This window comes from Populus euphratica, unplaced genomic scaffold, assembly GCF_000495115.2.
Source record: "Populus euphratica unplaced genomic scaffold, PopEup_1.0 scaffold21.1, whole genome shotgun sequence".
NCBI classification, from domain to species: Eukaryota; Viridiplantae; Streptophyta; class Magnoliopsida; order Malpighiales; family Salicaceae; genus Populus; species Populus euphratica.
This window is the reverse complement of record NW_011499887.1, coordinates 1,040,231-1,053,583: the sequence shown is the minus strand read 5'-3', so window position 1 is coordinate 1,053,583 and position 13,353 is coordinate 1,040,231. Positions and strand designations below refer to the sequence as shown.

Sequence of the window (13,353 nt, the reverse complement as noted above, 5' to 3'; positions counted from 1 at the left end):
TATGTTAAGTTAAACAAATCCCTTTTGAGCACCGAAGTGCTTTGATACTAAGAAAATAAGTTAGATTTTGTAAGTTTTTGATAGCAAAGGTGGCTTGTAAGGAATGGATAATATTATTAATGTCAGATGCACCTGAATCTGTTAGTAATATATCATCAATATATATATATATATATATATATAGAGAGAGAGAGAGAGAGAGAGAGAGTTCAATGTCTAAAGCACAAAGAGAGATGTAATTGCCTTACTTTCAGTAAACCTCAGGGACTAGAGTTCTGTTGAAAGTTTTGAAAACCAGGAATGAGGAGCTTACCGTAAGCCATAAAGTGATTTATGCAATTTGCACACATGATTTGGATATTGAGGATGAGCATATCTTTGTGGTTGAGTCATAAACACAGTTTCATGCAAATCACCGTACAAGAATGCATTTTGCACATCTAACTGTTTGATAAGCCAATTATATGATATTACAATAAAAATTACTAACCAAATAGTGGCATGCTTGATGACTAAACTAAATGTTTCAGAGAAATCAACTCCTTCTTGCTAATGAAATCCTTTAGTTACTAATCGAGCTTTATAATGCTCAATGATCCCATCCACCTTCCTTTTGATTTTGTATATCCATCAGCATCCAACAATATTTGCTGTTATTGGAGGTGATACCAAGGACCAAGTGCCATTGTGTAGTAACGTTGAGAATTCTTTATTCATGACCTTTTGCTAATGTAGTGATTTTGAAGCTTGACTGTATGATATGGGTTCTGTCTCTGTGGGAATGTGTTATGCTATTAATGCTCCTAGTATGGATATCGAATAAAGTAGTCATTGATTGTCTGGGCCGATGAATATTATTCTTTGAACGTGTGACCATTGAGTGAGTATTGGTAGGGGCTGACTGTGTATCAGCATGTTGTATTGGAGCAACAACATGAGAAATATCTAGAAATGGAGCTGGTTATGTTCTTGTAAAGATTTTTGGAGATGAAGCTTGGTCTGTTTTTGTAGAAATCAACATAAAAGATACAGGTGATGTGCATGTAGAAATATAGTTAGGTTACAAATCTTTAGGATATGAGGATGGTGGCATACTTATTTGGTAGGGAAGAGACATAGACACTGAAGATTGATTTTTATTAATCACGAAGCCAAGGTCTTTTGAGTAAGGGAAGAGTGTTTCATTGAAGATAACGTGTCTAAAAATAGATTTTACCCGTAGACAAATCTAGACACTCGTACTCTTGATGACAAAGACTATAACCAATGAAAATGTAGGTTTTAGATCTGAAATTGAGTTTATTCTTGTTATATGGTCTTAAGTTTGGCCAGCAGGTACAACCAAACACACGTATAAAATGATAGTCAAGGAGTCTATGATAGAGAATTTCAAGAGGGGACTTATGGTTTTAAATAGGTGTTGGAAGTTTGTTTATAACATAGGTAGCAATTTGAAAAGCATTTTCCCAATATATCATAGGTAAATTCAAATGAACTAGTAGGCTCAAACCAACTTTGACAATATGTTGATTTCTGTGTTCAATAGAGCTATTTTGTTAGCGCGTATGTGGTCAAGCTACATGATGGTTAATGCCATTTTGGTGGAAATAAATGTTTAGTCATTGATACTCCCCACCCTAGTTTGATTGGATTGCCTTTTTTTTTCAAAATATTTTCAACATATACTGGAAAGTTTAAAAGGACTTGTTCAACATCAGAATTCAGTTTAATAGGAAATAACCAGAGAAACTTGGAATAATAATTAAGAAAGCTAACATAATATTTAGCACCTGATGTGGAGGACATTGATACAGGCTCCAACGCATCAGTGAAAATTAAATCTAAAGGTTTTGAAGAAACAAATTTAGAAGATTTAAAAGGCAAATCATTGCTTTTTTTCATTTGACATTCAGGGCACACATTGTGTGTTTTATTTTTTTCTACGGGAAAAGGAAGGGTGGATAAGATTTGATTGACCATTGGAGCATATGCATGGCCAAGTCTACGATGCCACTCATGGGTATAAACAATAGAAAAAGCTTGAGGAAGACTGGATTTTTTTGGTGAACCAATAAAGTCCATCATGGAGGTAACCTCGATGAAGGACCTTTCATGAGTAATCTTTCACAAGAAAATAAGAAGATGAAACTCAAAATAAACTTCATTGTCAACACAATTCTGGTGCATAGATAGTAAATTCTTTTGTATTTCAGGAACAAGGACTTAGTTAAGAACAAAGGTAGAAGAAGGGGTTTAAATTTTAAAAGACCAAGTTTTTGAGATTTGTAAACTTTGCCTATTTCTGACATGCACACTATATACACCATTATAGTCAATTTTATATAGATTCAAACTAGTAGCATTATTTGCAAGGTGATGTGAGGCTCTTGTATCCGCATGCCATCCAATTTCCCAAATGTTGTTGGAGCCATGACGCATTGCTACCAGTACTTGTTTTGATTATAGTGGTGGTGCATCCTTATAAGATAAATCAAATAAAAAATAATATTTCTTAACAAACTTGGCAAATGATAGAGGGTTGATCATGATTTTTGTTGGTGGAATTATAGCCACCATGATTGACACGCTCCTGTCATGAAAGCCGCCACACCTTGAAAAGGTGTATTGTCCCTGTGTAATATTTGTAGAAGGTTTTTGAATGGTAGGAGTGAGTTGATGCCGAAAAAAACGAGCTTCAGAAGTTAATAAAAAGGAATAGATTTCCTGAAAAGTGATATTATCAGTGCATGCTGATATTAAAGCCACAAAGCTGTCATATTCATGATTGAGATCTGCAAAAATATATGTTATGATATCATCATGACTTAGTGGTTGTCCAGCAACATCTAATTCATTAATGAGCCTTTGGATGAAATGAAAATAGTCATTGGTTAACTTTGCTGCCTTTCATTGCAGTTACGAGTTGTGTGTGAATTTGCAAAATACATGCACGAGATTGTGAGGAGAAGATATCATCCAACATATTCCAAACAACCTTGAAAGTTGTATAATTAACAACTTAAGCAAGAACTACTTAGAATGAAATTGTCTTAACAAACCCATTGAGAATATGCTAAGTTTAGGCATTCAGAAACAATAGCAGTTTCAGGGTGAGAAATAAAAATGATTATAGGTGATTTGGGAATGTTACTATTAATATAACCAAAGAGATTTTGTCATTTGAAATATGGTTCTAGTAGTGCTTTCTAAAGGAGAAAATTGTCATGGTTAAGCTTAACTGTGACAATATAAAGCATGGAGTTAACATAAAGGTGTGTTGGTGTTGTAGGGGAATTTGAGGAAGACATTCTTAGAGGGTGGTCTTTTATGACTCTGATATTATAAAAAAAAATTCAAAACACTAGTTTTGAGAGAAGCACATGTTTTTGCATGGCATTAAGTTCTTGTACATACAACTTATATAGCATTACATTGATAAAGGATCTCTAACATGAAATATTGTTCAAGCTAGTAATAACTATATAATTTTAAATCTCAGGATTATATCTTCCTTAATTTAGGCTCCAAATATTTTATTGTGATCTGATAAATGTTCTTAGATTAATGTATTTATAGAGGACTGCTTGTTGTGATCCTTTGAAATTTCAATTTTTACATTCAATGATGGATAGGTTCTTGATCTTCATCCTTAGTTTTAGTAACCATAACTTGACTATCTACTATCATAATATATATCTTTTACATTCTTTATTCCTGTTTTTTTTTTATCATACATTAATTTTTTCTTGTGATTTATGGACTTAAATATTAGGAAAAAAAATCCTTTTATTTCAATAAAAAGCTTGTTTTACATGGGTTTGTCAACAGTACAATTTAATAATAAAAAAATCCCCAAAACCCATCATGCTGGTCCTAAAAAGACATCTAATTTGAATTATTTTTTTAACTTTATCATTAACCAACCTAAATATCTAATGATGATACTAATTCAACCCCCTGTATGCCTTGATAAAAATCCGAAATGATATAAAACAATACGTGAAATTTGATTCCAGGTAGCCTTGAAAAAATCAATGGATTTTTCATTTACAAGATCCCCAGAGTCAAAGACAAGAGGGATTTTTTTTATTTTTTATTTTATTTTATTTTAGTTTACTCTAGTCTCGGAATGAGATCACAATTAATAGCAATGGCTTCAGATCTTCAACCTTGTAGTTGTCACATCTTTATGGTTGCATATATTGTATCAAGTCGCCATGCGTTCACGTGTTTATGAGTCGTGATGGTTCCTTCATGATGCCACCTTGTCATTAGATTTGCTTTCCATGATTAAGATTTGAGATCTTGGATTACAGGAATCCAATAATTAATCACATTTTATTAATGCACAATAGGGGAAAAAAGAAGTAGGGTTCTCCGTATATGTATATAATTAGGGTGAAGGAGGCAACATTTTAATCTTGTTTGCATATATATAGTTCAGAAAACTTGCGTACTTTAATCCACATTAAAGCTATACTTTTAGCCTCGAAATGAGTTATTATAGTTCGATAATCATTTGCATCTTTAAACTCTTTAGATACTATAGATATATAAAAGTATCTCAAGAGATAGAAATATAAAATAAATTGTTTTAAAGTAAATCTTTTCTTTTTTAAAATAGAAATTATAAAGGGACATGTTCTCTTACAATAATAAAATGTTATCTAAATTCCAACTTTTAATCAAGGTATAAAAAAAAATCATGAATCTTCAAATCTCAACATGAATAGTTATTTTTTGCTTGATTATAAAAATAAATCTAATTTTTTTTCCTACTAAAACTAGTTCAAAATAACATTTAATTATACAACCAATATGTGTTGATTTGCGCGCGCGTAATTCTGAAGGAGTTGAAGATGGAGAGTTCTTCAAACATAATACCTTCAAATATCTGAACTCTGACAATGATAATAATATATAAAAATATTAACTATAATAATATTGGTACCTCCCATGAAAATAATAATAAAAACAAAAACAATATGTATTAATAATAATATGATCCATTCTCATCCAGTGGTCTCTTTATTCTGTGATCCTAATGTAATGCTGTCCACAGAGCCAGTCTTTGCTTCATTAATTTCCTATATATATATATAGGAACATGCCCTGGTGCCAATCAGATAGCGTTGGGTTTAAAATAAAATAAAATAAAATAAAAAACCATAAGAACATCAATAATTTAATTAAGATCAATATTTTTCTCTCAGATAGTCTTAAAAGTGTACATCTGAAAAATAAAAATAAAAATATAACCTTGACCAGTAAGCTAACCCTTAAGAGTAAAATAAACAAATAAACATAATAATTAAATATAATTTATTACATTAGTCAATATTTATAGTTTATACACCATATATACAGAAGGTTACAGTAGTGAGTGTGTGCATGCTTGTGCGTTTTAGAAAGAGAGAGGATCCCCCTTTACTTCTCCAGCTGAGTACTGTGCTCAATAATTTTAAAAACCTAGTTTAAAAGACCTTTACCATTAAGAAAAGGAAGACATAATTCTCATTATACTTTATCATATTTCAATAAAGAAGACTGTATATGTAAAGTACCTAAGCTAATGTCCAATTGCTTATCAATGTGCCAAGAAAGTAAGGCAAAATGATGACGGCATTTTGGATCATGCACTAAAGGCAAAAAAACAAATAATAAAAATTAAAATTAAAATTAGTGGAACAAATGGCATTTTGTTCTTTTATTGGCATAGAAGCCACAAGCAAGAAAGGGCGAGGAAGAAGTGTCAAAATTAGCATAAATCCATAACCTTCTCCATAAGCAAAGTTGATGTATAATTGTTTAACCCCTGAATATTTGTCCACTTGCCAACTTTAGCATAAATTAAATACTGTGATTTATTAATTTTGTATACCAGCATGAAGATCTTATAAATTGAACCCTACAGATTTTTCATGATAAAAATAATATATATCTTTTCCATTTTAGTATTTAGGTTATTGTTATTAAACACAACTTCGATTTAAAAAAAAAAAAATTCTGCCTACCACCTTGTCCAAGTTGGATTTAAAAAAAAAATTAGGTAGGAGTTGATGTAATTAAATAAATAATTTGATTGATCCGATTAAATTAAATCCAGATTAGGTTGATTTTTTTAAAAAATAAATGATATTATTTTAAGTTTTTTAAAAAATTATAAAAAAAATGGGGAAGAAGTGTTAAAACTAGAATAATTCCACAACCTTCTCTATAAGCAAGGTTGATATGTATTTGTTTTACCCCTAATCATTTGTCCATTTGGCAAGTTTAGCATAAAGTAATGTGATTTATTAATTTTGCAGACCGGTATGAAAATCTTATAAAATCTACTTGACCTACAAATTTGATTAATTAATTATATCAAGTCTAAATCTAAGTTAATTTTCTCCTCACAAAAAAAAAACCTAAATATAAATTAACCTGACTAGTCTAGTTAAAATTAAGTTTATATTTAAAAAAAAAAATCTTGTTTTGAATTTTTTAAAATATATTAAAATAATATTATTTTAATTAATCCTGATCAACATGTTCAACTTGCTACCCAAACTTTAGATCAAATAACATGTGGAAAACTAAATTAACTAAGCATTTTCCAAATAAAATTATCCATGCTTATAATAAGTTTATAATATTTTTATTTTTTGAACTATAAGTATATATACTCCTTGTAAGGTATAATCACCAGTCTTCAGAGATGTCATCTGCTACACCTAAAAGGCACTTCATCATAACATTTGCCATTAAAAAAAGTGATTGCAAATTTCTTTTGCTGATAGTAAAAGGGACCTGCAATTAATGATTATTAATTAATAAAAAAATGCCAATAATGTCTCTCCAAGAGATAAATAAAAAATTAATCCCCCAATATTCCTCACATTGGCTGCCTTGCTTTTCATTTTTTTTTTAATGTTAAGTGTTTCTATTGTTAATTCTCCATTAATTCTTGCACTTATTGCATTATTTAATCTCAACCAAGATAAAATAAAAATAAAAATAAAAATAACCCATTGTAATTAGCATAATCATGTTTTAATACACTATTATTTCTTCTAATTTTTGTAATTTAAAATTCCCTAAAACAAGAAGAATTCTCCAGAAATAAATATGGGCAAAAGGGGTGGATGACCTCATTTCTAGGAGCTGGAAACTGGAGTGGTGCTGAAAAGACATTCCTGCCCCTTAAGAGTTAGCTTTTGGGTTGTTGTGAAGGGTAATATTGACATCTTACTGGTGTTCCAATCCACTTGTGTTTTCTCTTTTGATTTTATTCATTTTAATTACCTGTACTTTTGAAAAACAAAATAGTTCGGCGACCAAACAAAATGTTAGAACAGAAGAAGAATATTATTCTCCCCCATTCCTCATATAACCGAACCGACATGTTCTTACAATCATTATTGGGTAACTATGATTAAGTCAAGTTAGTTTAATGAGCTATAGTTTTAAAATTTAGTCTGGTGGGTTAACACGCGGTTAGAACTGGATTAGATTTATAAAAATATAAAAATAGTTAAAAAATATGTTAATTTAGCAACATCCACAATTTATTAATTATTTTTTTATTAAAATAATATTATTTTAATTTATTAAAAAATTAGAATTAACTTGAGGCATCCACTCTAAATTCGTAACTTAATTTTTAAACTAGATCAATTAAACAAAATCAAAATTTTTGATATCCTATCAATTTAACATTTAGTTTGTACAAGTGTAATTTTGGATTTTATTGATGTTAAACTTATCTTGTTAATTTATGATGAAGTTAAAATAATGAGAAGCTTGTTTTAAAAACCATAACATTTTAATTATTTAAAAAAATTAAAATAAAATCTTTTTATATTGAGTTAGATCAATCCAAATTAATCTATCCAATTAATATTTTAATCATACTGAATTTTATAATTATAATTTAATAAGAAATTTAGAGTAGTTAAATGTTTTACCTGTTTTTTCTAAATTAATTTTCTTACTACTAGATCTGAAAAAAAAAAACTCCACTCATATGATGCATGTGAATTTCTAATGCATTAAATATTTTTTTCATAAATTTTTATATCAAATGGATATTTTTTTTTAAAAAAAACTCTTTTAAAAGTTGGTTTTAAAATTAAAACTCGAAAAATTAAAAAAATTAAGCCTTTTTAACCATTGGATAATCCTAACCTAACCTCATTTTATTTTATTTTATTACTAATTTAATACCATGTAATCCAACTATTCAAACAAGTAGGAATTAAAATTTAAATAACATGTTTCCATCCAGTATAAAAATCAAATTAAAATAAAAAGAAACTTCCTATTGAAACAAATGTCTGTGATTAGTGAACATGCTTGTTGCTTAATTAGGTGTGGGAATTTCCACGTGGTAACCTCATAATTTACTCAACACAACGTCACAAGAACATGAGACCATTACCTAGATGTTCACATTCAGAACTGTTTACTTCCAAGTCAACTGATGTTTACTTATTAGTCCATGTTGCCATGTCTTTAATCCATGTTTCACTTAATGTTTTGAAAAAATAATACGTATGGGAGTAAAAAAAAATTGGACAGGTAAAGAGTAAGGTTTATTATGGGCTGTGTTTTTGGAATATTAGACAAATTCACATGGTGTAAGGGTTCTTACAGCTGCAACAACAGATACCTTACCTCATAGTATTTCTTTGCCATGGTGGATCTCTTGGTAGTGTCTTTGAGTGAAGAGAGTACAAAGAACATCTCTTTCACTTCTCTTCTTTTGCTTTTTTCTCACCACATTGTACTTTAGCATGAGTGGGTAGCCTTAAAGTTGTGTTCTTTGATTGAGGGAGGGGAGGGATCTAGATTTCTAGGTTTAATATGGTTGGTTCTTAAATGAGGGTCTCTTGTTTCTTGGTTTTGGGATATGGGTTTTGATTTTTTGTTGAAAAGATTGGAGCTTTGAGGATTTTGGTTTCTTGGGGTTCTTTTTTTATGTTGTTTGTAAAGTTGTGTTGAAGATAGCGAAGAAAAATGGCTCCAAGATTGGATTTTTCAGATTGTTGGGGAAAAGATAGCAAGGATGGAACACCTGTTGTAGTGAAAATGGAGAATCCTAACTATTCTGTCGTGGAAATCAATGGTCCAGATTCTGCATTTAGGCCAGTTGAGAAGAGTAGAGGCAAGAATGCAAAGCAAGTCACATGGGTTTTGCTCCTCAAAGCTCATAGAGCTGTTGGTTGTGTTGCTTGGTTAGCTACTGTCTTGTGGGCCTTGCTAGGGACTATAAAGAAGAGGTTGATCTTTAGACAAGGTGTTGCAGTGGCTACCGAGAAGTTAGGCAAAGGGAAATTGGTACTTAAAATCATTAGAGTGTTTTTGGTTGCTTCTTTGGCAATTTTGGCTTTTGAAGTGGTTGCCTATCTGAAAGGTTGGCGTTATTTTGAAAGTGCTAATTTGCATATCCCAAGGACCTTGGATTTGCAAGGCTGGCTTCACGTAGTTTATGTTGCTTGGTTAACATTCAGGGCTGATTACATTGCGCCCATAATTCAAGCTCTCTCTCAATTCTGTGTTGTTTTGTTCCTTATTCAATCTGTAGATCGTTTGATACTTTGTTTGGGTTGCTTTTGGATTAAATACAAGAAGATTAAGCCAAGGATTGAAGTGGATCCATTCAAGTCAGATGATGTTGAGGCACCAGGCTACGAGTATCCCATGGTTCTTGTTCAAATCCCAATGTGTAATGAAAGAGAGGTAATGCACTGAACTTTATCTCCTTTTTTTTTTTTAACATTCATGTGCTTGACTTGTCGCTAAATCTGCGACAAAGATTTAGAGGACAGTTGTTTAATTCAGGCAGTTGAAATGACAGAGATAGCGAAATTTCGAGAGATTTAATGAATTATATGATTAAGTTAGGTGCCGTTAAATAATAATTTTTGGATTGTATTTAGCACTTATTCAGAAAAATAAATAAATTATGTCATGATGTTTGGATATGTTATTTAGATCAATATCAAACTAGGAAGTCTCAAATCTTAGATGACTAGGGAATTAACATAAAATATAAATGGCAGCATTGTCGAGTTTTGTACAAAATCCTTGATGTTGATATTTTCTCTGTATGCAGGTGTATGAGCAGTCTATCTCAGCAGTTTGCCAAATGGATTGGCCAAAAGATCGTATACTGATTCAAGTTCTTGATGATTCTAATGATGAGAGCATCCAATGGTTAATCAAGGCAGAGGTTGCTAAGTGGAGCCAAAAGGGTGTCAACATAATCTATAGGCATCGTTTGATTAGAACTGGTTACAAGGCTGGAAATCTCAAGTCTGCAATGGGCTGCGATTATGTAAAGGATTATGAGTTTGTTACAATTTTTGATGCTGATTTCCAGCCTAATCCAGACTTCCTTAAGCTGACAGTGCCACATTTCAAGGTAGATAAAAACAAAAGAATCTCAGTTCAATATTCTGTCAACAATGTTTTTGGGGTTTAATCCACGCCTCTCTGACCTTATGTTGCAGGGAAATCCTGAACTGGGGTTGGTTCAGGCAAGATGGGCTTTTGTGAACAAGGATGAGAATTTGTTGACTCGTCTCCAAAACATTAATTTGTGTTTTCACTTTGAGGTGGAGCAGCAAGTTAATGGAACATTCCTAAATTTCTTTGGTTTCAATGGAACTGCTGGTGTTTGGAGAATCAAAGCCCTTGAAGAGTCTGGTGGATGGCTTGAAAGGACAACTGTAGAGGACATGGACATAGCTGTCCGTGCACATCTGAATGGTTGGAAATTCATCTTCCTTAATGATGTGAAGGTACTCTTTTGCTCTCATCAGTCTAAATCCATCACTTCCATTTCATCAGTATATGTAGTTTGGTAGGATCAAGATGAACAAATAGAGAGTTGTTTTCAGGATCATTCCATTTCATTTGAAGCATTCTAGAATTTTAGCAGACAACAAGAAAGCAGGTGGATACTTTCCTTTCTCACAAATTTGGAACAAGCCCTGACGACATGAATTTCATGTGTAACCATTTAGGTCCTCTGTGAAGTTCCTGAGTCCTACGAAGCTTACAGGAAGCAGCAACATCGTTGGCATTCTGGTCCTATGCAACTTTTCCGCTTGTGTCTGCCAGCAATTATAACCTCTAAGGTGCCTTTGATACCTGTTTGTGCTTCCTGTAATTTAACTTCCGCTGATTTACTTTTCTAAGGGCTTTCCATGTTTTCGATCTTGCAGATGGCATTTTGGAAGAAAGCAAACTTAATATTCCTGTTCTTTCTATTGAGAAAACTTATCCTCCCGTTCTATTCCTTCACACTGTTCTGTGTAATTCTTCCTTTAACAATGTTTGTCCCGGAGGCTGAGCTTCCTATGTGGGTTATTTGCTATGTGCCTGTCTTGATGTCATTCCTCAACATTCTTCCTACCCCCAAATCCTTCCCTTTTATAGTTCCTTACCTTCTCTTTGAAAACACCATGTCAGTTACCAAATTCAACGCCATGGTATCTGGTTTATTCCAGTTGGGTAGCTCATACGAGTGGGTTGTCACCAAGAAGGCCGGTAGGTCATCAGAATCTGACTTACTGGCTGCTGCTGAGAGGGACTCAAAGACAATGAACCAAGCCCAGATATGCAGAGGAGCTTCTGAGACCGAGCTTGAACTGTTAAACCAATTAAAGGAACAAAAAGAAGCAAATCCTACACCTGTTAAGAAAGTGAACAAGATATACAGGAAGGAGCTCGCTCTTGCATTCCTCCTACTCACAGCTTCCGTCAGGAGCTTGTTATCAGCCCAGGGAGTCCACTTTTACTTCCTTCTCTTCCAAGGTGTGACCTTCCTTCTTGTTGGTCTTGATCTGATTGGAGAGCAAATAAGCTAAGCGTAAACTAAAGCAAGATAGAGTACAATACACTTCCAATCAAGTTCAGGTACCTGCAAATATCCACCCTATCTGGATCGACTGTGCACTTAAAGGAAGTCGGTCCTTTCTTTCCTTAGCAAATGATGGTGAAGAATATTCTTCAATTCAATAAAATGAAGTCATTTTCAACCTGTGATTTGAAAGCTCTATAGAATTTTCTCTATTCAGAAATCCCTCTCCATACTGTGGTCATGCTGCCTCTTATTATTGTTATTTTTTTCACATAGAATATCAGATCATCGTTAGTTTTCCTCGGGCATTGAATTGTTGCTGGTTGTCATGGGTAGGATAATAGGTTTCAATTTTTTTACAGTTGACTTGTATTCATGTTTGGGCGCGTGATTTAGCAGCATTCAAGGTTCAAGCCATATTTCCTCTTGTAAAGTTCAACAAGTTTGAGTGAAGTCAAAGCATAAGCTTGCTTAATGCTGTCTGGTTTCCAGATTTTATCCTTATAATGTTTAACTTGTAAAAGAACTACTATATGTACATTTTCACATGTTCTGTTTTATCCAAGGTGACAAGTAATCCCTCTCTCCACATTCTTTTTGTTCTTCTGCTATTTGTTCCTCTGAATGTGCTTGCATGTGCACATGTATGGCTTGATCTCATATTTTAACAAGAGAAGGTCAAAAGAAAGTGTCGGCAGGCAAAAATGACTAAACAAGTTGAGTTTTGTAGCAGGTTTAAGATGGCCAAGGTACTGAGGTTTTGGTTCACATACACATCACTCATTACACATCATGGAGTGTCCAAAATGTCGGGGGGCCAAGTGATCTTTCCTGGGCAAATACTGATTCTGGATTTTGTATATGATGCTCTTGGTGAGAAGCCTAGTGAGGACAAACTCACTAGTTTCTCTGGTCCACCCCGTTTAGATTTTTGTCATGGGAAACCAATCAAGAAAAAATCTTGATTTGACCACCTACTTGTTTCATGCCATTTAGCTTTCTTTTTTTGATATCTTATCTGTAGCTGGCAATGCTGGGTTACAAATGGGCTTGGTTTTAGGGTAGGTCAAGTTTTCTGCTTGACCCAGCATGTTTTCGATATGAACAAGTCCAATCTACTAGGTCATGTCTGCCAGCAGGTGAAGGATCCCAGGACTTCAACTGGTTAATGGTTTTTGTTTTTTAGTTTGAAAATGCTTCTGCTTATGCCCAATTGTTGGAGATTTTGTGTTGAACATCATGATAAAATTTAGTCCTGTAGCAATCTTTAGTCTTTAGCATAAGATTATTAAACGTGATTGTTCATAAGTTGCAGGTGTTTTGTAAAAGTGTATTTGGACTAGTTTAATGTTTTTTTTAAGATTTTTTATATTATTGTATCAAAACTGTTCAAAAATATAAAAAAAAATATTGCATGTTTTTTTCTGGTCAAAATGTATTTTAAAAAATAATTTAAAACACATTGTCAAACATATCCTAACTAGTCTCAACCATACAAAGGG

General features: G+C 32.6%; 1 protein-coding gene across 1 annotated transcript; it reads left to right on the top strand.

The window, feature by feature from the left end:
- Nucleotides 1–8,428: 8,428 nt before the first annotated feature.
- On the top strand, nucleotides 8,429–12,147 carry LOC105130534 (probable xyloglucan glycosyltransferase 5). The gene is made up of 5 exons (XM_011033087.1): nucleotides 8,429–9,723; nucleotides 10,100–10,408; nucleotides 10,497–10,787; nucleotides 11,013–11,126; nucleotides 11,214–12,147. The coding sequence occupies exons 1-5, from the start codon at nucleotides 9,001–9,003 to the stop codon at nucleotides 11,856–11,858; spliced, it is 2,082 nt and encodes a 693-aa protein (XP_011031389.1). The 5' UTR covers nucleotides 8,429–9,000; the 3' UTR covers nucleotides 11,859–12,147.
- Nucleotides 12,148–13,353: the final 1,206 nt, after the last annotated feature.